General features: G+C 38.0%; 2 protein-coding genes across 7 annotated transcripts in view; one reads left to right on the top strand and one right to left on the bottom strand.

The window, feature by feature from the left end:
* Positions 1 to 2,111: 2,111 nt before the first annotated feature.
* On the bottom strand, positions 2,112 to 9,843 carry LOC147843202 (uncharacterized). Its single transcript, XM_087261903.1, has 2 exons — positions 9,712 to 9,843; positions 2,112 to 9,505 (listed from the first exon to the last, which is right to left on the bottom strand). The coding sequence occupies exon 2, from the start codon at positions 8,745 to 8,747 to the stop codon at positions 2,757 to 2,759; it is 5,991 nt and encodes a 1,996-aa protein (XP_087118029.1). The 5' UTR covers positions 8,748 to 9,505; positions 9,712 to 9,843; the 3' UTR covers positions 2,112 to 2,756.
* Positions 9,844 to 12,489: 2,646 nt separating this feature from the next.
* Positions 12,490 to 24,999, top strand: part of cbfa2t3 (CBFA2/RUNX1 partner transcriptional co-repressor 3) — an 86,942-nt gene continuing 74,432 nt past the window's right edge. For all 6 annotated transcript variants that reach the window (XR_015496288.1, XR_015496289.1, XM_087261945.1 and 3 more), the window contains exon 1: positions 12,490 to 13,032. Coding sequence is in view for 4 of the 6 variants with exons in the window: in XM_087261945.1 (XP_087118071.1) it covers positions 12,837 to 13,032 (196 nt within the window). In the remaining 2 variants the exon portion in view is untranslated. The remainder of the gene's footprint in view (positions 13,033 to 24,999) is intronic.

The raw sequence follows: 24,999 nt of genomic DNA, 5'->3' as shown, positions 1-24,999 counted from the left end.
CAAATAAAGTAATTTTTAAAATAGTTTGGTCCACAAAAGTGTCCTTGGGGCTTTGTACGTTTAGATTTAAATCATACAAGATATTTGTCTCTTTCCTATACTTTAGCCTCTGGTCAGTGAGTGAATGTTCCTTGCTGATGGAATGATTTTCCCATTCCCACATGGACTATGGATTCTCCAGTATCATTCAGTTGACAACTACAAAAACATCTCTTCTGAGATCCCCTGAACCCCAGTGAACAAAACCAGGATCCTTTCTTTTCTCCCCCACCTCCTCACACTATAACCCAACCCAGGCTCATTCTGATTACGTACCTGGGTGTGCATTTCAGGAGAGAGCAATATATGCCCCAGGAGGTACGTTTTTGTTTTTCTTGTTTTTTTGCAGTTTTTGTTTTTATGAATCCACCGGGGGCCGCTGTGTAGGTTTTCTGATATCTGCCACCAGAGGTTGTTCTCGACTGACTGATTTACTGACTGATCTACTGACTAATCAGCCTGATCTCACGAGGAAAAAAAAGTATTTTACGTTCAGTTTAGTGGCTAATTCATGGGAAGTTCAGTCATACAAAAATGTACTATTCTAAAAAGGAGGCGTGGCACCCCACCCCAATCATCATTGGGTGATGAGCAAATTGTACTAAATTGTATGAATTAGATTGTATGAATTCATACAAATTTTCCACTAAATCAAAAAGTTCAGAATTGTCGTGAGATTGCGTTGGACTGACTGATACACCCACCCACCCCCTTTCCTAAACCCAACCAATAGTGTTTTATAAAGCACCGATTGACACTGTCACATAAAATGTTTTTGGTTTAAGTGAGCTCCTAGATTGCATCTAAAATATGTTAATTTATGTTCTCAAGATGAGCAAAGATGGCAAGCGATTGGAACGACATGAGAGTGAGTAATTAATGACATGATTTATATTTTTTGGGTGAAGCTTCTAACTAAATTGGCTGTAATACATGAGTGTGAATGCAAGAGTGTATGAGTGTTTCACAGTACTGGGTTCTAGCTGGAAAAACATCCGCTGTGTAAAACATATGCTGGATAAGTTGGATGATGAATAAAGGAACTAAGCTGAAGGAAAATGAATAGTGTAAATAACCCTTTATTCACAAAAATAAACACATTAGAAAATATATGTAAATAAAATACAAATATGCTGATGATTTCATGTAATAACATAAATACGTAAAACCAATGCTATCTCACGACAATCCGTAACTTTTCGATTTAGTGGCTAAGCCGTAAGAACATATCCAATCTTATTTGTACAGTTTAGAAGGATTTGCTCATCCCAAAATGACAGTTGGGTTCAGGGGTGGGGTTTGGTGCAATGTCTCCTTTTAAAAATAGTACATTTTACATAATTGAACTTTTTTTTCTTTTTTTCTGGATTTCTCTTAAAAACACTGCAGTTGGGTTAAGGAAAGTGGGAGAGCGCTGGTCTATCAGTGCTTTTTAAAACACTATCGGTTGGGTTTAGGTAAGGAGGGTGGGGGGACCGGTCGGTTGGTCACTCATTCAGTCGACAGCATCCTCTGGTGGATTTACGCGAGAAGAGCAGGCACAAAAGGCACTCGGAAGAGAATCTCCTGGGACATATTTTGTGATCTTCAGATATGTATATAGGGCTACATTTTCAGAATGAGCCTGGGTTGAACAACTCTCAATATTAAAAGCACAATGATGAAATGAGCAACAACCACAAAAAAACTCTTATGTTGCAATATGCCTTAGAATTTAAGAAATGTCTTTTCAGGTAGAAGTGCTTCAGAGATTCATGTCCTTGAACCTGTCTGATCCAGGGGCTGTTAAAGAGGAAGTACAACCACCACAAGGAGTCCTACTGTCCGGTAGGAACGGGAAGAACAGCCTGCCCACAGACACAGCTGGTTCCTGCCAGAGGAAGCCTGGATGTGAACTATCACAGCCGCTCAGCACTGTTTACTTTCGCCTGGGGAACCACCTGCTCACACGAGGACAGGACACACAGACGTTTATCTAGTTGAGGATATGCATAGGGCTTTATTAGACATATGCTGATATTCAATAAGACAATATGTAGTTGCCCTTTGGTTTCCATGAACGAGACAGAGAGTTTCTGACGGGTGCTTGATTCTTTATTATGCTCAAGACGAGAGCCATTAAACTTTCGTTGCGTAGCACCGTGAAACTACACAAAGAAACAACAAAAATCAATAAAAACAACTTGTATACAGAATAATACGACAAATAAAGATATAATGTACAGAGCGACATATGAAAGTGAAACAATGAAGTATATAACGACAGTTTGAAACAACTAATAAGAAGGCAGAGCTCACGATTAACATATACATACAAATGAACTCATGTGGCTTAAATATTAACTTCACATACCTCGCTCCGCTTTCCCAAAGAGTTCTATTAAATAAATTGTGCAGGATTAAGCCTCCTTTTTCCGTAAATCGCACAGCAACGTGTGTTCTCTTCGCTCCTGCTAGCCTGATTAACCTATTAGTCACCTAGGCTACCGAAACACGTGACATGCTCTGATGCTCTAAAATTATTTAAAGGCATATAATGATTTAGTGGTCACTTACACTCCCACCAATCATTTTATGATAAATTGAAAGAACAAACTGAAATGAATCAGAACATGATTTTGAACTATAACATGACCACATTTACTTTTCATGACTATCAAGTATTTCAGAAATAATTATTTGGTCTGATGAGAGTGTATCATCCCAGTTACTAACAGTCAGTCTTCTTCAAGAAGTACAACTAATTTCTGAATCGGTCTTTCAATGATTGAGAGCTTGGGGGTCTGATTACGTTTGTTAGTGAGCTTTCGTTCTGCTACTCGTACCTTTACTCGTCTCACAAATCCATCACTCTCTTTGACAGTTTCAACCACTCTGCCCAACTGCCATTGACTTCTTGGGAGCATATCCTCTTTGATTATTACAACATCATTTACTCTGAGGTTTCTGCGAGGAGTGTGCCACTTTTGGCGTGTTGAAATGTTAAGCAAGTATTCCTTCTTCCAGCGACTCCAAAATTGCTCAACCAAGTATTGGACTCTTCGCCATCTTTTCGTAGCGTACATGTCTTCTTTAACAAATTTTCCTGGAGGTGGAAGTGCAACATCAGACTTCATAAGTATTAGGTGGTTTGGAGTTAGAGGCTCTAGTGAATTTGGATCATTAATGCCATCTACTGTAAGCGGGCGACTGTTAACTATGGCCATTGCCTCATAGAACAATGTTCTAAGTGAAGCATCGTCAAGTCTACCAGGACACAGTGCAATTGTGGCATTAAGTACACTGCGCACAGTTCGTATTTGTCGTTCCCAGACACCTCCAGTGTGACTTGCAGAAGGAGCATTAAAGGCAAACTCACATTGTTTCTCTGCGAGAAAGACTTCCAGAGTTTTGATGTCGACTTGTTTCAGGCAATCTTTGAATTCGTTCCTGGCCCCGACAAAGTTTGTACCTTGATCACAATAAAGTTTGCAAACTGCTCCTCTGAGGCTTATAAAGCATCTCAATGCATTGATGAAGGCATCTGTGGACAAATCTTCAATCATTTCAATATGAACTGCGCGAGATGACAAACAAGTGAATATTAGACCGTATCGCTTGTTTTCTTTGCGAGCTCTCTTCACGACAAATGGCCCAAAACAGTCCATGCCACAAAATGTAAAGGGAGCAGATACTTCGACACGCTCCTTGGGAAGTTCGGCCATTCGTTGTTCTTCTGTCGGTCGTCTAAGTCTTCGACACTGCACACACTTGTGTATCAGCTTAGCAACTGATTTGCTACCTCCAATGACCCAGAATCCATTCATTCTAAGCTGCATTTGAGTTTGAGTTCGACCCTGATGGCAAATTTTGGCATGATAATGTGACAGAATTAGCTTGGTGATGTAACTATCCCTTGGTAGAATCACAGGATGTTTGAGGTCTTGACTGAGTGATGACTTCTTCAATCTTCCCCCTACCCGAAGAAGACCTTTGTCTAAAACAGGATCCAGTTGATACAACGCACTAGAATTTGGAAGAGCAATCCCATTTTCAATCATTCTCATTTCTTTGGAAAATGCTTCCTGCTGCATGAGCTTGATCACCACTTCAGCAGCTCTCTGACGCTCCTCAACAGTTATATGGTCAGTGGAGCATTTCTGTTTCAATCCAAGTCTTTTTATCCTTGCCACAACCTTCAGAAGCATTGACCAGCAAGAAAATCGTCTGAAACGACTTAAAATGTCGGAACTGTCACTAACTGTGGTCACAAATGTTTGGACTGGTTTAACTTCGGGGTCACCAACAAGCAAATTGGCAGAGGTATGTGGTGTTGGATTCACTTCTTGTTCCCACAGAAATTTGGGACCTCTTAACCAGGTTGAAGTAGCAATGTCAGAGGCATGAAACCCTCGAGAAGCATGATCAGCCGGGTTCTCTAAGGTATTAATATAGTACCACAGGCTTGGATCTGTAATGTCCCTTATGAGTTGGACACGGTTAGCAACGAATACATGAAACCGTCTTGCTTCGTTATTAATATAAGCCAAAACAACCTGTGAATCTGTCCAAAAGAATTCTCTGTCAATCTTCATTTCAAGCTCTGTCTTTAGCATGACACTTATCTTTGCAGATAGAACAGCCGCCGCAAGTTCCAGTCTTGGTATACTTGTGACTTTTGTAGGTGCGACTCTAGCCTTTGCCATTACCAAACTGCAGTGCACTTTACCTTTGTCATTTTTGAAACGAAGATAAGAGCAAGCTCCATATCCAATGTTGCTCGCATCGGAGAAGTGGTGCAGCTCCGTTTCAATGATCTCATTGAAGGTGTCAGGGTGATAACATCTTGGTATGACAACTTCTTTAAGCCTTTGAAGTCCACCTTTCCAATCCTCCCACCGTGAATACATGACTTCTGGTAGCTGATCATCCCATCCAATGTTTTTCCGACATAGTTCCTGCAGAATGCACTTTCCCTGAAGAATAAATGGTGCCACAAACCCAATTGGGTCGAACAGGGAACTAATGACAGACAAGATTCCACGGCGGGTCGATGGCTGATCTTTATAGTTGATGTTGAATTGAAAATTGTCATCCCTTGTTGACCACTGAACACCAAGTACACGTCCTGTTGGTGTTGCTTCAGGGTTTAAATTGAGAGGTTTAGAGACAATATCCCTTTCAGATGGGTCTATGCAGCAGAGAACATCTTCCTTATTGGAGTTGAATTTATGAAGCCGTAAACCTCCTTGTTTACAGAGTGCTTGAGCATCAGTAATTAGTTCCTTGGCTTCATCAATTGAACGAACACTGGCTAGCCCATCGTCTACATAGAAGTTTCTTTTAACAAACTCTGAAGCTGTTGGGTGTTTAACTTCGTACTGCTGTGCCAGGTACTTCAAACCGAAATTGGCACACCCAGGAGACGATGTAGCGCCAAAGAGATGGACTGTCATGCGATAGTCTTGAGGCTCTTTCTCCCAGTCTCCATCCTCCCACCATAAGAACCTCAGATAATTACGTTCGTCTGGAGGAACAAGGAACTGGTGAAACATCTTTTCTATATCACAGGTGACTGCGACTAGCTCCTTTCTGAAGCGGCAGAGTACTCCAACTAATGAATTTATTAGATCAGGCCCAGTCAACAGAGTGTCGTTTAGAGATATACCACTAAACTTAGCTGAACAGTCGAACACAACCCTCAGCTTACCTGGTTTCTGAGGGTGGTATACTCCGTGGTGTGGAATATACCATACAGTCTCTCCTTCTGATATCTCAGGGGCTAGTTCAGCATCACCTTTGTCAACGACTTCCTTCATGAAGACTTTGTAGTCATCCGAATATTGCTTGTTAGATTTGAGCCTTTTCTTCAATTGCTGCAGCCTGGCAACTGCCAGCCTTCTATTATTTGGCAGTGATGGTTGGCTGATACTCTTGAAAGGGAGGGGAAGTTCATAATGTCCATTATCCTTCTGTTTGATGTTGGTACTGAGATGTTGAATGAAACGAACATCCTCTTGAGACACACTTTTATCCTCATAACCTTTCTCATTAAAATCTGACTCAAGAATTTTCAAGACATCATTGGGTGATGGAACAAATATCTCCTTGACTGCAACTCTGTGGACAAAGCTCTGATTTCCCTGCCTGTCTAGGTGTGGATTAGAGAGACCTATAATGCTCCAACCAAGTTCAGTTCTTTGTGCGAATGGTTCATTTTCATGACCAATTATAACTTCAAGGGGAGCTAGAGCTGAAGGGCAGTCATATCCGATTAATAATCCGACTTCGCAGTTCTGCAGTGGTGGCAATTGATTGGCCAGATGTTTTAGGTGAGGCCACTCCAGTGCTGTGCTCTTCGTTGGGATATAGGACTTATCAACAGGAATGAAGTCTCTTGTATATGCTTGCCGTAACTGAATGGAGTTTGCTGCTTGGAGTCCTCTAACTTGCAGACCGCAAACCCTGTTACTTGCCGTTATAGTATCCACAGCTGTCATAGTGCTTAATCTAAGTTGAACTGGTTGCTTGACTGCATTTAGATCATCAAGAAGATCTTCCAAAATGAATGTTGAGTCACTCTGCGTGTCCAGTAGTGCATAAGTGAGTACTTCCCTTTGTGGCTCTTCCACTGTTGAAATAAGGACTGGCACAATACTGGAAGTAGCAGAAGAGCTTTGTGTGAGTGCATGGGCCATAACTTTCTGAACTTCCTGACTTGCTTGTACTTCTGTTGAAGTTTTATTTAATGGTTTTGGAGACACCATATGTCTTTCTTCATGTAAGCATGTGGGGTGATTGCGGCCACATGTTCCACACTTATGTCGTCTTCTGCATTTTTTTACTATGTGCCCTTTCCTGAGACACCCATAACAGAGCTGATTTTCTTGAATGAAGTTCTTCTTGTCTTCAATGGTTTTTTCTCCAAATGCAGAACATTGGACAATGCTGTGGTTTTCGTCTTTACAGACAATGCATGATACTTTTGACTTTACGCTAGATGTATTAAGCCCTTTAGAACTGAACTCTTTCACGTCAGTCTTTGTACTGAGCGCCTTAGCTCGCTTGGGGAACTTTTCATCTGAATTTTTCATATTCATGAATGGGGAAGTAATGGGGTTACAAGCTATTCTAGTTTCCTTTTGCAAGAACTCTGTAAAACACTTGAAACTTGGATAGTCCCCTGATGCATCTAATTCTTCCGTCACAATTCGATTCCATTTGTGTACAACCCATTCAGGAAGTTTCTTTAGTAGCTTGTAGTTTTCTTCACAGTCATTTAGAATAGATAATCCCTTAATGTGTGGCATTGCCTCAGCACATCCTTGCAGGAAATCTGTGAAGTCTCGCAGTGCAAGTGGGTCATTTATCCCAATTTTGGGCCACCTCATCAGCTTGTCTCTAAAGGCTTTTTGTAGTATGAATGAATTCCCATATCTATCTTGCAGGACCTTCCATGCTCCATGGTATGCATCCTCTGAATTTCTATAGAAATATCCCTCCACAGCCTTACGAGCTTCTCCAACAAGGTACTTTTTAAGATAGAACATCTTCTCACCAGGTGGGAGGGGCTTTCTTTCTATAAGAGCTATGAAGGACATCTTCCAATCTATGAATTTCAATGGATCACCAGCGAAGATCATGGGTTCAGGCACAGGCAGTCGATGTGTGCTTAGTGAGTCTGCTATTGCTTGAGCTAAAGAAACATTATTCTGAGATGGTTGGGCTTCATGCTCTGCCTTGAATGTTTGCTGAGGCAAGAACAATTCAGCTTCGGGGTTTAACTGAAATCTGTGAATGCTAGAATCTATTTCTTTATCACCACATTGACTGATCCCTTCAAGATCATTGTACACTTTCACACGAGCTGCTGCTACTTTTACTTCCTTGTCTACTTGCAACTGATGCAGCCGTTTTCTTTCTTCTTCAAGCTTTAGCTGCATTTCTACCTCTCTTTGCTTTATTTCTGCTAGCATTTTAGCTTCAGAAAGCTTCCATTCACTCTCCATTTTATTAAGCTTTGCTTGTTGATCATGGATTTCCTGCATAGCTTTAGCTTGCTCTTGTTTTGCTGCAAGTTCAGCTTCTGCTTCAGCTCGCTTACTTGATATCTTGGAAGAGGTCTTTGACTGATTACCTGATCCTAGCGATGACTCTGACATCACTGTGTTTGTTTTTGTGCATCCAAAGATTGATCCATATTCATCTTTATTTAAGACTTGTCTCACTCTTTCCTTCACAAGCTCTTCATTGTAATCTTCACCTATTGTCTCCAGCCGCTTACTCACAAGATCAATAATTTCAGCAGTCAGTGCAGCACAAGCATCCATACGATTGACAATGTCTGGAGATGTAGCATGATTACGCAATATTGGCTCATAATGCTGATGGACTAGATTACATTGATTTTGAATGTCTTGCTGAATTTGTTCTAGATTCTCACGCGAACAGAACATTTTTAGTGTTGATCTACAATCTTTTGCAGTCTCTTTCCAACTGTTATAAGCTTTATGGAAAGCTTTCTCTTGTCGCTTGGCTTCCTGTTCACGCATTTCCAGACCCCTTTCTGTGAAGCTTCTTTCACGTGTGCTTGATCTGACCTGCTGCACAAGTGGGTTGCTTATTTCTACTGTTGGGAGTGACATTTCATCTGCTTGTTTGACTGCATGCGCTTCTTCATGTGTACTATGTGTATCTTCCATAGCCTCTTCAGCGTGTACAGCTTCCATAATTAAAGAGGAACTTAAGCAGTGAATAATAACACTCTCACCAGACCTCTAGCACGTAAGCACCCAAATAAATTAGCAAACAAGATCAATATAAATGCAAACAGCAGTATATGACATCCAAAATATTAGCTTGTAACAGGAATAACAAGGAAATGTCAGTTTTCAAATAAGTACAGCTAACATTAACACTGATTGTAATTTTTCTAATGCTAAATAAAATAAATTAAGTTCTTTTTTTTTTCCTTCTCTTAAATTCTACTCAAATAATGTAATTCAAATCTTAAACTATAAAGTAAATGTTCTTTATAACATTATTTATTTGCTTTTATTTAAAGTCCTTTGTAAATGTAACCCTTTAACTCAAATGTCCATAAAATATTTGCTTTTCCTTTAAAGCATTTAAAATTACTAAGTTCAAGATGACTTGATGCTGCTTACGTAGGAATATGTTGTTCTTAAACTCTCTTGCCACTCAAAGTCTCCCACTGTATCTGCAACAGTGAATGACAGCACGCGCGCCACCTCCGACTAGTATGGGTAACTGCAGCCTCCGATCAGCCTGTGCGATGACGTCACGACCCTGCCAGCTGCCAGCCTGCGTCTCGATGAAACAGATGCGTGGTTCCTTTAAGCGTCGAGTTTCACTGTAGTTGCCCTTTGGTTTCCATGAACGAGACAGAGAGTTTCTGACGGGTGCTTGATTCTTTATTATGCTCAAGACGAGAGCCATTAAACTTTCGTTGCGTAGCACCGTGAAACTACACAAAGAAACAACAAAAATCAATAAAAACAACTTGTATACAGAATAATACGACAAATAAAGATATAATGTACAGAGCGACATATGAAAGTGAAACAATGAAGTATATAACGACAGTTTGAAACAACTAATAAGAAGGCAGAGCTCACGATTAACATATACATACAAATGAACTCATGTGGCTTAAATATTAACTTCACATACCTCGCTCCGCTTTCCCAAAGAGTTCTATTAAATAAATTGTGCAGGATTAAGCCTCCTTTTTCCGTAAATCGCACAGCAACGTGTGTTCTCTTCGCTCCTGCTAGCCTGATTAACCTATTAGTCACCTAGGCTACCGAAACACGTGACATGCTCTGATGCTCTAAAATTATTTAAAGGCATATAATGATTTAGTGGTCACTTACACAATATATCTTGATAATGGACATTTCAAAATAGAGTGAATAATTATTTATTTTTAAAAAAGTAAGAATATTTAGATCTATATTTCATACTTAATAAAGTATTTCATAAAAAAAATACCAATTTTACATAATTTGGCCTACACTATTGAACATTCTGTGACTATTCATAGATCTTTTTTTCATTAACCATTTACAGTTAGACTCTATTTGTTAACATCAGTTAATTTAAGTAAAGTCAATGTAATGACAACTACAAAAGCATTTATTAATCTTAAGGGATGTTCTTTATGGTGGTTTGAGAATGCCAACATACTGTTATACTACAAAACTTAATATTCTTCTGTCTTCTTCTGACTAATTCTGACTAATTAAGAACGCACCTCCTCCTAGACCGTTCATACTACAATCACCAAACTAACTCCAAACCTCCAAACTATACTGAATTAAGTTTCTATATCTTTTTCAACTGATCCAACTTACGATTTTTCGAAAACTCACCCGGAAAATTCTAAAAAGTCCCAATGACTTAACAGTGGACCAAACTTTGAAACCTCATAACTTTGCACCAGACTGTCATACAGACTTAAGTTTGAGCTTATTTAACCCATCTATATTATACATATTATTTACAGAATGCTTTCAGTGTATTATAAAAGCTTGCCAACCAGTGAAAAGCACAGTTATGTGGCAAAAATTAATGTTAAAGTGAGCGGCGTTTGTCTGACAGGTCCATTTGCGATAGCACCCTCTCAACGGATACTGGATAAAGCGAAATCAACATAGGCTCATTCTAAAAAAGTAGTCTCGCAGACGTTTCTGGAGACCGCGAATTATGTAGCTGGAGGTACTTATGGCTGCATTTCATTTATTTAAGCGGATGCCATAGGGCGGTATGACGCCGTTTCTTTAGGCACTTACCAGCTGACCACTTACCTCCGTGTGGAGGGCTTTCCCGCCACAACCAGTTTGTCGAGTTAGCTCATCGTGTACATCGGCGAACTTGAGATGCAGAGAGATGTTGACCACAACGACGACAATTTCCGGGTTTGAGTCCAGGGAAGAGCGGTTCCAGTAATCAGGTAATACAAAAACAGGATCCAAAAAATAAAATGGATGAGTAAATAACAGGGTGAAAATTTGGTAAAATCCGAAAACGTGATAAAAATCAGACGAGGACTTTTCTTTTTCTGGACGGCTTCTGTAAACCGTCGGTTGGGTATAGGGAAGTAAGACTGGCCAGTCAATCATTCAGTCATTCAGTCATTCAGTCGGTCGACAGCAGCCTCTGGTGGGTTTACGCAAGAACAGCACGGGTGCAAACAGCACTCACGAGAGACATTTGAGATGCGAAAAAGCACACACAGCCTCTCAAAGATTCACGAAAACAAAAACTGCAAAAATATGTACCTCTCAGGATATATTTTGTCTCCAAAAACATCCACGGAACTACGTTTTCAGAATGAGCCCGGGTTGGATGAAATGGCTTAGGATCCAGCCCAAAATATACAACTGTCTCATTGAAACTCCAAGTGATTTTACAAGAGAGAAGACAATGGCCTACAAGTCTTTGGATACCAACAGTGTTGTTCTTTGGGGTCATGTGCAAGAAATAATGCTCCATGATTACCAGATTCAAAACTTTGTAGTGCTAAAAACCAAGGTTCTGCCTAGCCAAAGACAAGGAAAAAAGATGGAGCTATACAAGAGCTGGGTAATCATCAACAAGCAAAACAACTGCATTCTGATAGCGAATTGCACCTGTATGGCAGGGTATGTGTACTTACATTTTTATTTTAAGCATTTAGTGTCCGCAGTTTAATTCACCATGTTTAACTGTGTTTTTTTTTTTTTTTTTTTGCTGAAATCATTGCTGCAACAAAAACGAGTAATGTGTATAATTCAGCATAGCGTGAACTTACCTAATATGAAATGAAAAATGCAGAGTCGAGCGTTTTTAATTAGGCCTTCACTCTATTCAGCTCCCTTTTAGCCAAAGACGTCTGCGGTTGGCATTAAAAGCGATGTGGTGTACTGTAAAATAGTAATTTTCGCATTCTCATCTTACCGCACAAAACAACGTTTGCTATTGCAATCTGCCTTTTTTTTTTTTTTGCAACCGGGAACCCGTGTGACATCATGTGTGACATAGGTTGGTAATTCATTTAAACAAATCAATTGTGTGGAACCCAGCATTTTATTACAGTGCGTAACTATAATAAGGTTATTTCTCACTGTTGATTTTAAAGCATCAACATTCACTAATGAGATTGCATTGCAAAGTGTTACATATTGTACTTTATAATCCTTTTGCAATAGAATTTGTTTGAAAATTGTTGAATTTCTGAATCTGAAACCAGTAGAAACCTAAAAACAAAACAAAAAAAAATCATTTTTGGAATAAAGAACTGTGGTTATTTCTATTTGTCCCAAATAGAAGAACTCAATTAAAGTAATGTCAGACATGTGTTTGCACACTGCCCGACTGGAGTACAGTCTCAGCCCACAGGCAGGCTGACCTCTCTGCCACCCAGACCACCCTTTCCTTTTGAGCAGTTACAAAGAGAGCGAAAGAGATAAAGAGAGAGAGCGGCTGGTGGGAGGAACATGCGCTCACTACACGTTCCCTGCTGTGAGAGAGAATATCACCGTATGCCCAGAAGCCCATAAATTTTGAAGAACAACACTGGCACTGCTACCTAAGCTAAGAAAAGGACAGAAAGAAAAAAGAGGTTTTTGGTCAGCATTTAAAAACTTTTTTTTAGTTCCAAAAGAGCTTTCTTCTGGTTTTCTCAGTGGGTTGTGCGACTGTCCATGCTAGAACTGCATTCAAGGTTAGACTTTATACTTATAACAAGGCAAAACTTGGTATCCTGCAGGCCTACGGAAGTCATGAGGAATTGATTTGTGGAACTTTGTGAACTAATGCACTGGGACGAGATGGCTGGAGAAATTCATGTTAAGAGATTTAACAGGTCCGGGAGCAGAAGAACACTTTCCGCTGCCCTTACTCCAACCAGAGTTCCAACCGTCATGTTGACCAGTCGTAGTATTGCCCTGGATAAACAAGCCCTGCATCGACTGGCCCTGCCTCCTTATGTGTCCAAGAGACAGTCCACAGGTATGTGAAACTTTACTGGGACCATGTCCTAGATATTCAAAAGCTACCAACATTTTTAGAATGAAAATGGCACATTTTATAGCTCCCCTGGAGTGTAATAGTAAAGTTGTACCATTTTTGTCGACCATTCAGCTGATCTTTGGGTCTGGTGAGGATACTTTTAGCTTAGCTTAGCATAAATAGTTGAATCAGATTAGACTGTTAGCATTTGGCTCAAAAATGAGTTGAGTTGACTAATTTTATTGTAATAATTAAGGGACTTGCTACCAAACTATGTCTGCAACAGGCGCAATGTTATTATTTAGCACTGATACCTGATGCAAAATATCATTGCACCTGTTGCAGCCATGGTACTGCAGCAAAGCTCCTTGATTATTACACTGGATTGAAAGTACAATTCCTAGCCAAATCAACCTCGAAAAAAGCAATTCGTAGGTCTTAGTAAACTATGGTTAACATTTCACTGTAACAGTACATAAATAATGATGTGCTAAAATGTAAAGTAAATGTTACTTTATTATGTACTAATGATGAGTTAAGGTATGCATTAATCATGAACTATCTTTAACTAAAACATGAGTCAAATGAGTTCAAGTGTGAAAAATGGATACCTTAATTACTTGTTAATTCATGTTTGTTTGTTAATTCATGTAATAATTACTTTTTGCTTAATTTAACCATCATGAACTCATAAGCTGTTAATGTTTAATTATATCATGAGGGACACATCATCATTAACTCACTCCTATCTACTCACGAACTCCTTATGCACATCCATCTAGTGCGTTTACACTGAATAACGAATTTAAAAGTGTTCAGTCAACATCAACAGTTTAAACACAGGAGTTCATGAGTAGTTAAGGATAAGTTAATGGTGATGTGCCCCTCCAAGTAAAGTCATGACAAAATAATATTAACAGCTCATGAGATCATGTTGGTTACATTAAACTTAAATGTTAATAAATACATTACTTAACAACATGTACTAACAATTAATAAAGGTAGCCGTTATCCACACTTGAACCCATGTGACTCATGTTGTAGTTAAAGTTAGTTTATGATTAGCATGTGTCTTAACTCATCATTAATTACAACAGTTTACATATTAATAAGTCATTATGCATGTACTTTTATTGTAAAATGTTTACGAACTATGTAGCTACAAAGGGTCAAAATGGTTATATTCAGTGTGTGCCCTATACGTTAACAAATGTAGAGTCAACTTTTTCCGTAGTAGTTTGGTAATACATGCCATCCACACCTACAGTACTCCACACCTGAACCCAACCATCACAGTTATTAACATCTACACCCACTCCATCCCTAAACCCAACCATCACAGTTATTAACGTCTACACCTACTCCACACCTAAACCCAACCATCACAGTTATTAACGTCTACACCTACTCCACACCTAAATCCAACCATCACATTTATTAATGTATACATCTTTCCCAAACTTAAACCAAACCATTACAGATTTTAATGCGAGCTGCAGAGGCTTTATGCTTAACATGCTCGCCATTGGACTGTTATTTGCAGCCACCGGGGATGACGCCGAGTAGGGAACTGTCTTGACAAAATGAATGAAGTCAGCGAGTGAAGTTACATGATGGAGTATATATATAGTTTAAGTGCTCAGCATTTTCTGTAATGTTGGTTGATCGAGGAAGTCTCACTGACTACTCAGGGTTTCCCAAAAAACTGCGTAACTCACGGCTGAACAATCATAGTACGATGCATCCTTTAAGAAAAAAAAACGATGTAGTGACGAGTGTTTCCCAAAACGCAGTTTCTCTGTTGCAGATCCATTGCTTGAACCATGTTAGTTGTAACGTAAAACACCCATAATGATGCTCTAAACGGGGCAAAGAAACCACTTCTTTACAGAAGAATCCAATCTTTTCTTTGAGTAAATTATAGTGTTTTACACAAACACGCATTTAAAAAAAATCCAATATTAGTTTTGGTAAAAAACCAAAACCCTTGTTTTTCATATAAACCGAATTATATGTAAATGCCACATTTAGGGCCTGTGTTTACTTTACAAATATTATTGAGAATATAACATATCCTATTCTAAAACAAATCACTTAAATAAGTTATTCTATTCTAATATCATATATAAATCATATGGTTAAATAAATAATGAGGCCATTTTAAATAAAAATTTATATTTGTTGTTTATTGGGAAATAAAAAAAACTAATTTAATAATAATATTAATAATACTAATGATCATAATGATGATGATAATAAATATTATTTTTATTATTATGTATTAAAAATAAATAAAATCATAATTTAATAATAATATTAATGATGATGATGATGATTAATAGGGTATTGTTTATTTATTTTTTAGAAAAGTTACTTTTACAGTTTGACACTTGCAAACCACAGCAAAAAGTTCTAACCAGCAGGCTCATGTCATATTCAGATGTGCAGATACTTAATGAATAACCCACTATAAATTAAAATAAATAACGTATGCTTTTTGTTTTCACAAGCTTTGGAGACGTAACATAAATTCCGCTATTAAATAATAAGCTTTAGCTTGAGGCTGTGTTCAAAATTACATCAATGTTTTCAAAGTGTACTGCGAAGGAAGCACAATTGTAAACATGAAGATCGCTAAAACTGAACTGTAAAAATAGTTTGAAAGCCTCATAGGGGGGATGATCTTTTTTATCTTTAATAATTCCAACTTTGAATGTTAGAATGTTCTAAATGAATAAGGCATAGGGGGATAACTGGGAATAGAACACAGCCAGGAACTATGTTTTGAACGACAGCTCCAGACCTGTAGTTGCGAGTGCTCAAGTTTGCGACGCAGTTGTAACCACGGAACTTGCGACCTTAGTTGGCTAACGATGGTTTTGGGAAACGCACAAATGCTAAAGTTCTAGTCTATTGTATTGTACTGCTCTAGCTGGTCCATCAGCACTCTTGGATACCATGCATCACAAACCACCAACCAGCATCCCATGATGATCCCAGCATGCAAACATGCCTCATACCAGCAAAGCTTGATTTTTCAGCGGGGATGCTGGATAACAAGATTCAAAACATATGCTGGTGACTCGAGCACTTCTGTCTTTTGACTTCTTTGTGCAGTCTGCCATTTCAGATAAACAGCTAAAACATGTGGTTGCACAGTAAATCATACAACTGCCACCAAGCAGGATTCACAATATCTGAGGACTCTTAAACCACTTGAGACCAAAATGAGAAATATTATGCTAAAGTGCCACTTTTAAGTTTTACTTTATGGCCTAAAGGTAAAAAAAAAGGTTTTAGCTTGTGTTAAAAGGTAATATACAGCATTGCATATTACCCGCAGCACCGCTCAGCTCTTGGCAATAATGAGCTATGCACACGTTCCTCTGATAAGTGCAGTATAATTAGGCTTACTCGTAAACATCCCCTGTAATTCAGTGATAAAATGGCTGAGGCAGCGAGCTAAACGTCCCTAAGGCCAGCCCGCTGCTCGGCTACAAAAAAAGGACCTGGAGCTTGTAAACAGCACGGCTTTGTCTCATGTACTGCTACCTATCTATGTGTGCGAAAATGTATGAGAAGGGGCTGATGGGAGGTGTAGTCAACAGCTGGGAAATGAAGGGGCTTTTTGTGTTGGCCGATAGCAGCGAAGCTTCTTGTGAGGCGGCAGATGTGGTGTGACTTGGGCAACAGCTGCGGCGAATGATAACCGCTGTGGTGAAGAGATGTCAAAATGCTGGCTTCTCTCTCCCTGTGCCTTATCATCACACACACTCACACACACACACACACACCAGCCTGCAATGAAAACAGCCAACCACCACACTTATACTGTAACAAGACGGGGGAGCTGAATCAAGCTCTGCAATTCTTAAAGCGAATTTTTTTTTAAATGATCAAAACAATGTCTGGTTTTCTCCTATCACAGGCAGCAGAGAGCTTAGCCACACAAATCCACCGCTTTTTGAATATGTATGCTTGGATGATATGTTGGCCAGTGCTGTAGCATCTTAGCATTGCTAACAGTGGTCGATGTGTGTTAAGAGCTGACCGTGCTTGCAGGTGAAATGAGGACAGATGAATGATGCTGTCCTGTATGCTTTTCCACTCATAACAAAGATTAAATCAATTAAGGGTTACACTGTTATTCTTGAATTAAGTATTGGTCAGATGCTCATGGAAGTGATGTATTAGATGCACGTGGTTCAGTTTTTAGAATAAATGTGAGTTTTAAAAAAATAATAATAACATGCTGGCAAGGTATATTTGATGCTGGTCTCAATGCTGATCTTGCTGGTCTCAATACTAGTCTCAATGCTGATCTCAATACTGGTCTTGCTGGTCTCAATGCTGGTCTTAATACTGGTCTTGTTGGTCTCAGTGCTCGTCTTGCTGGTCTCAATGCTGGTCTTGCTGGTGTCAATGCTGGTCTCAATGCAGGTCTTGTTGGCCTCTATACTGGACTCATTGGTCTCAATACTGGTCTTTCTGGTGTCAATGCTGGTCTCAATGTTGGTCTTGCTAGTGACAATGCAGGTGTCAATGCTGGTCTTGCTGGTGACAATGCAGGTGTCAATGCTGGTCTTGCTGGTCTCAATACTGGTCTTGCTGGTCTCAATGCTGCTTTTGCTGGTCTTAATACTGGTCTTGCTGGTCTCAATAATTGTCTCAATGCTGGTCTCAAATCTGGTCTTGCTGGTCTCAATAATTGTCTCAATGTTGGTCTCAATACTGGTCTTGTTGGTCTCAATGCTGGTCTTTCTGGTTTCACTGCTGATCTCAATGCAGATCTTGCTAGTTTCAATGCTGATCTCAATGCAGTTCTTGTCAGTCTTGATGGTGTCAATTCTGGTCTTATTGCTGATCTTGATGGTCTCAATAGTGATCTTGCTGGTTTCAAAGCTGGCCTCATTGCATTGATAGCATTAAAACCAGCAAAACCAGCATTGAGACAAACAAGACCAGCATTGAGACCAGCATTGAACCATCAAAACAACTAATGAGATCAGAAAGGTCTTGTTGGTGTCAGTAGTGGTCTTGCTGGTGTCAAGCCTGGTCTCAATGCTGGTCTGGTTGGTCTCAACACTATTATTGCTGGTGTCAATGCTGGTCTCAATACTGGTTTTGCTGGTCTCCAAGCTGGTCTTTCTTGTTTCAATACTGGTCTCAATGCTTGTATTGCTGATTTTAATGCTGGTCTTGCTGGTTTCAATGCTGGTCTCATTTCATTAAAACCAGTGTTGAGGCAAGCAAGATCAGCACTGAGACAAGGTCTTGCTGGTCTCAATGCTGGTCTTACTGGTCTCAGTGCTTGTCTTTCTAGTTTTAATGCTGATCTCATTGCTGATGTTGCTGGGCTCAATGCTGGTTTTCTGGTCTAAATGCTGGCCTCAATGCTGATCTTTCTGGCTTGTTTCAATGCTGTGCTGGGTTCATTGTTTTCAATGCTGCACCAGCATTGAGACCAGCATTGACAGCAGCAAGACAAGTACTATGAATAGCAAGGTCTTGTTGGTCTTAAAACTGATCTTGATGGTATCAGTAAGGGTCTTGCTGGTCTCAATACTAGTGTCAATGATCATCTTGCTGGTCTTAATGCTGGTCTTTCCGGTTTCAATGCTGGTCTTACTGGTCTAAATGCTGATCTTTCTGGTTTCAATGTTGTCTTCATGCAGATCTTGCTGGTCTCAATGCTGGTCTTTGAGAAAAGCAAGACCAGCAATAAAACCAGCAAGACCTGCATTGAAATCAACAACACCAGCATACAGGTCATCAAAACATATCTTACCAGCATATGCTGTTTTTCTCAGCAGAGAACATGACGACAACAGAGAAATGCCAAAACTTACTAATCTGCATTAGCATTTGTCATCTATCACCTATAGTTTGAAAAAAGAAATTTTGATTATTTTGATTATTATGACAGTTTGCTTTGTAGATGTATTGAAAGACAGACAGAAACTAACGTCAGACGGCTCAAAACCTGGAATTCTACCATCTCTTATATGAAAGTAGCCTGTAGAACAGCATTTTACAAGCCAGCATCTGTAAGAGCCATCTACTCAGAAGAATTCTCATTTTACAATTGTCTGGTGGTTTAGTTTATGGGAAATGATTAATGTAAGAGCCATTAATTTGAAAGTTCAAGGCTTCTGACATCATGTTATTGCTGTTTTTTAACTGTACAACATGCTTGATATGCTTGATATTTGCATGATTTTGGCAACCTGGTATTTCTTGAATGTTTTGTTATATTTATAAACCCAGTAGGACTTAGTTTTGCTATTTATTGCACCTTTTATTACTCTAGTTTTATATTTACCTACTGTGACTAATAAACCTCATGCATTCACAGAAAACAACATTTACAGATTATCAGTCAAGTAAATGCAAGCTGATGAAAGTCAGAACCAGACTGCAGATATGAGTTAAGATTTCATGGTTTGATGGTCACAGAGATTTTTTTATATTTTTGGTTCAAACTATGATTGTACCACAGTTATTGGTTATCAATCCTCATATGCTATGTTAAGCCAGTTTTAATATACAAATTGTACATATTGATGGTTTATTAATGGGGAAAAAAAACATAAAAGCTGGGTGCAGATCTAACAAAACAGAGCTAAATCACCCACTGTATGTGTTGCCATTAGCTTCATCATGATACAAATAGTAAAACACATTCTGAAAGAAACAATTGTTTTTATTCAATTACTATTTATTATTATATCCAGGGCATTATATTAATGCTTTTTAAAGATAAGAAGGCAATAAAACATCAGTAGCTGAGGAAGATTGATTTTATGACATTAAATTTCAGCAGCAAATGATAATGGATCGTATATCAACAGCTTATGTTCATGCCGTATGTCTGTTAGCCCCACTGATCACATGCATGCCCACCCAAAACAGTTGCACAATGTGTTTGGCTTTTTGCCCACCAGAGTTGTTCATCTCCCAGTAAGTTTGTTATGATCAGAACAACTTTAAATTCTGTTTTTTTTTTTTTTTGTTTTTTTTTTAATTGCTAATACAGGAACACCAGAGAAAAACCAAGGGATCACACACATGTCCTTGAAAAAATATCAATGTTAACAGACACATTCATGAGAAAAACATTACAATTAACTAAGGGGAGAGGATGACAAGAATAAAAACAGACAAAAAATAATCAAATTCAATGACATTACAATGACAATCATCAAAATGCATACAAGAAAAGCATCTAAATTCAAGGATTTTCTTTGAATACCTCTGTATATTAATTTTAGGAATCTTACACCAAAATATGGCAGGTTATTTTAATTAAATTCTGCAGGGACTAACCCAACTGCTGTTTTTTTTTTTTTTTGTTTGTTTTTTAGGACCATTAGGACCAAATTTAACCTAATGTTAGTCCAAATTTTACCCAATTTATGTTTAAATAACGGAGTATTGAGTGTAGTTTTTTTATTATTATTTTGTTTTTAATTAAAGTCTTGTTTCGTATGATCATCAGTTTTTTTAATGAATGGATGAATGAAGGAATGAATAAATAAATGGATGTAGTGATGATTAGTGTTTTGAAATTTGCTCAATGCAATGCTTTTTATCCTATATGTTTTATTTTTGGCCCCATGAAAATACTTTTTTTTTGTCTTTTAGTAAAAAAGCATGTATTTACTTAACTTACTTTACTTTACTTTACTTAACTGCAATGCAGAAATGTGTATTTGGAAGGACTTGACAGTAAACGGTCCAACTACTTGGGTTCCAGACCAGTGTGTTTATGGCAATACATTAAAATTAAATGATAAGATATGAAAATGCTGGTCTGTAACCCCACCCATATACAATATAATTGCAGGTTAACTATGTCTGTGTACATTATAATTACTTAATTGTTAAAAAAGCAATTAGTTACTAGTTAATTAAAGTTGTTAGTAACTAATAAAGTTTTGGTAGCTAATAACCTTAACCTTTCTGATTTTGATTGTAATGCAATAATGTGCAATAATGCTAGATTTAGGTTGTGCTGTCAGGTGAACAAAATTCAATGTGTATCCAGCCTCTAAGGTCAACGCTATTTTGACATCCTATGATGACCTCAAATGACGTTGATATTTTAGTTGATTTTAGGTGGTGTTGGAAAGAGACCAGTGTCCAACTTCAAGCCAACATCTTGAACCAACACCATATTTATGTCAAATACTGACATTTATCTGTCAAGTGTGGCAACCAAAATCCAATGTCTAATAGACCTCAAATGGGAGCTTCCACAAAATGTCAAGCTATAATATCATTAGATGTTTATATTTGGTTCATTTTAGGTTGTCTTTGAAATTGACCAATGTCCAATGTCGACCAAGTCCAATGTCAAGCAAACTTCTTAAACAAGCTGTATCACCATTAGATGTTTATTTTTGGTTGATTTTAGGATGTGTTTGAAAGTGAATAAAATACAACTTCGAGTAAACATCCCAAACTAATGTCATATTGATGTTTAATACTGACATTTATTTGTCAGGTATGGCAACCAAAATTTAACATCTAATAAATGTCATAGTGGTAATGTCCACACAACAGCAAGCTGTAACATCATTAGTCTTTGATATTTGGTTGATTTTAAGTTGGACTTTAGACATTGACGTCAACCTAATTTTCATTTCCAAACATAATGTAACATTCACACAACATTGGGGTACAACATCAGTCTGATGTCATGTTGACATCCTGTAACTGCTGAGCGGTTGAAAAAATGAGTATGTTTTAATGTATCCATTCATGCTGTAGAACGCGTTAGTTGTGCGCCTCACTTACACACTGCTTAATACAGCAGATACAGGATTTTACAGCAATACGCAAATATCTTAACATATGAAAAATAATTAAAATATTAAGGATATATATATATATATATATATATATATATATATATATATATATATATATATATGTATATATATATATATATATATATATATATATATATATATATATATATATATATATATATATCGGATATAAATATAAAAGATTAAAATATTACAAAACATATTATTTTCTAGCCTACATAAATATAAAAACAATACTTTCATGCCTTCTTCATCTCGGAGGGATTTCAGTTTATTTGTGACAATTTGCTTTTGTATATTGTTATCATTATTAGCAGTATTATTTATTATATCCATATTTATATTTGTTTTATTTAAAACAAGCTTGGCGATGCAATGGCGCAGTAGGTAGTGCTTTCGCCTCACAGCAAGAAGGTCGCTGGGTCGCTGGGCTCAGTTGGCATTTCTGTGTGGAGTTTGCATGTTCTCCCTGCATTCACATGGGTTTCCTCCGGGTGCTACGGTTTCTCCCACAGTCCAAAGACATGCAGTACAGGTGAATTGGGCTAAATTGTCTGTAGTGTTTGAGTGTGTGTGTGTATGGATGTTTCCCAGAGATGGGTTGCGGCTGGAAGGGCATCCGCATTCATTCTGCTGTGGCGAACCCGGATTAATATAGGGACTACACTTCGTTATTATTGTTTATTTATTCGTTTGCTAGAAATTAGAACTGAATTTAGAAATAGTTTTGAAACAAATCTTTGCGCTTAACAAACAAAATTAATTATTTATTGGCTAATTGATGTCTGTGCGTACAAGACGTTTCCCTATCCACGAGAGTGAAAGTGAAAGTAGATAATGAGGAGGCCTTATCCCACATTTTCGCGCTGCAGATGCTCTGTTTAACTGTTTTCTTGCTAGTGAAACGCTCAGCTTTTCCACTTACAAAGGCGCCATGTAAATAGCAAATGCGCTATGGCGCGACGCAACTGACTCTTAAAGGGAATGGCAGATGAAACTCTGATTGTTTATTCTCAAAACACACCTATAATTCATTAAGAAAATAAACTCTTCCCTTTTAGACCATGCGCCACGGTGCAAATCAGATTTTTCCGTCCTTATATTAGCAAAAGTGGATTCTGACACATCCTGAATGCGTTTGCACCCTGCGCTTTGTACTTTGCACATGGATCGTCAAAATAGATAAGTGTTTCAGCAGCATACCCCAGGAGTACTTTCTAGCAAGCAAATGTTCTACATATATCTATATATGTGTGAGTCTGCAGTATGGGGAGAGAAAGAAAGAGATAAAGTGAGAGAAAGAGAAAAGCAGAGAGCAGTTATTCTTCCTATTTCCTCTGCACCAGCTTTGTGGTCTCTATAAGGAACAGATGTTCACAAGTTGATACTGTGCATCAACCCCCTCTTTTTGCTATCTTGAGTCCCAGCATTGCCAACTGCCTGAACACACAAAGCCAAACTCAGGGTTTAACTATCAGCACGCGCACCTGCGAGGGCACTTCCATGCACAGATGTGCGCCAGAAAATGAAAAAAAAAAACTCAACAAATTCTACAATTCGCAACATCACACCGGCGAGGAGGTGAAAGAAAGAAAAGTCACAAATGAGATCTGTGCTCAAAATTGCTGTCTCAATTGTTTCTCCTAAACAGCAGTGCCATAGAATAGAGAGGAAATTGAGACCTTTGGTTACGTTTCCTGCTTCTCTGATTTGTCTTTCAGCAAAAGAGTCAAGCCAACGGTTCAGATTTGCCAAGATACCTGCATGTGAATTAGCCAAATATGTGAATAGAAATGTATACTGTTAAATACTAATTTAATCATTCTTATTAATATACAATTGACCGATCAATTACTTTTTAATTTCATTCATTTTATTCATCTTTATTTAGCCCAGTCAATGCTGACTTGGTAGAGGGATGGAGACTGAAAATTAGTTGTTATTATTATTTTGTGCGAATTCAGGACCATATTTTTCATGTGGATTAGTAGTCAAGTTTATTTACTTTCCTAAATGCCTGATTTCCAGAACCCGACTTATAACAAATTTATGTAGATTTAATATAAAAAATATATTGTTAAGTTATTTAATTTAAATATAAATATATATTTTTACTAATGATATATGATGGATATGATGGAATAAATTTGTATCTAAAAATAAGTATTGTATTTATATTACTTTCTTCTAAATGTTTAGGAAAGGTTAGGGTTCATCTAACGTGTGGTTATGACTATCCGACAAACTAATCCAGCAAAAAAAAGTTCTTAAAATGCCACTAAAATGCAGTATTAAAACCTCACAAATAAATAAAAAACAAATGAATAACTGCAAAAAGGTTTACTTTTTGAAAAAAAGAACCAACCCTTTTAACGGGCTGGCTACGGTCCTGTGCCTAATTAACCTAACTTGCCTATTTATTATCCTAGTTAAGCGTTTAAATTACACTTTAAGCTGAATATTCAGCCCGGTCTCACCAGGAAAGGTAACGATTTTATATTTTGTCAGTTCAGTAGCTAAATTGTCAGTTTAGTTGTACGATTTGTAAAAGGAGGCTTGGCACCAAACCCCTCCCCTAAAACTAACCGTCATTGAGAGATGAGCAAATCATACTAAAATGTATGAATGAGATCATACAAGTTAGCCACTAAATTTGAAAGCGTGCTGTGTCTAAAACTATTGATTTATCTATAAAAGAGTCGATTTATAGTGGTTCAAATGAATCACGTCGATATGGAACTCAAGCCCCGCCAATTTGTTGCGCAAGCATATCAGGGAAAATTAAAACCCCTGGTCCCACCTACAAAAATTGTTGAAAGAAAAGAAGACAAACACTGTAACAGATCCTGACTGAATTATGTGCTCTGAAGTGTGAGGGAAAGTTAGTGTTATTTTCACTACCCAAAGATAAGGCTGTAAAGAGTCATTTTATTTTTGCAAAAATACCCCATTATAGCCCCAGCCTTGTGCTGTGTTCTTGTCATTTTTCTGACGAGTACTTCAGCAGTCTGTACGCTTACAATGGGGGATTCATCAGCTGTTTGATAAAGAAAGGATCAGAAAAGACTATTGATATATGAGTCTTTGTCAGTGCTTGACAAGAACTTTACTGTACAGTACACAGTTCATGGAT

The sequence above is a fragment of the Danio rerio genome, chromosome 7 (assembly GCF_052040795.2).
Source record: "Danio rerio strain M-AB ecotype USA chromosome 7, GRCz13ab, whole genome shotgun sequence".
Classification (NCBI taxonomy): Eukaryota; Metazoa; Chordata; class Actinopteri; order Cypriniformes; family Danionidae; genus Danio; species Danio rerio.
The sequence above is the reverse complement of the archived record's forward strand: the minus strand, read 5'-3'. Positions and strand labels throughout refer to the sequence as shown.

Coding starts and splice junctions, on each gene's coding strand:
- LOC147843202 (XM_087261903.1), bottom strand. CDS start 8,747: ATGGAAGCTGTACACGCTGAAGAGGCTATGGAAGATACACATAGTACA.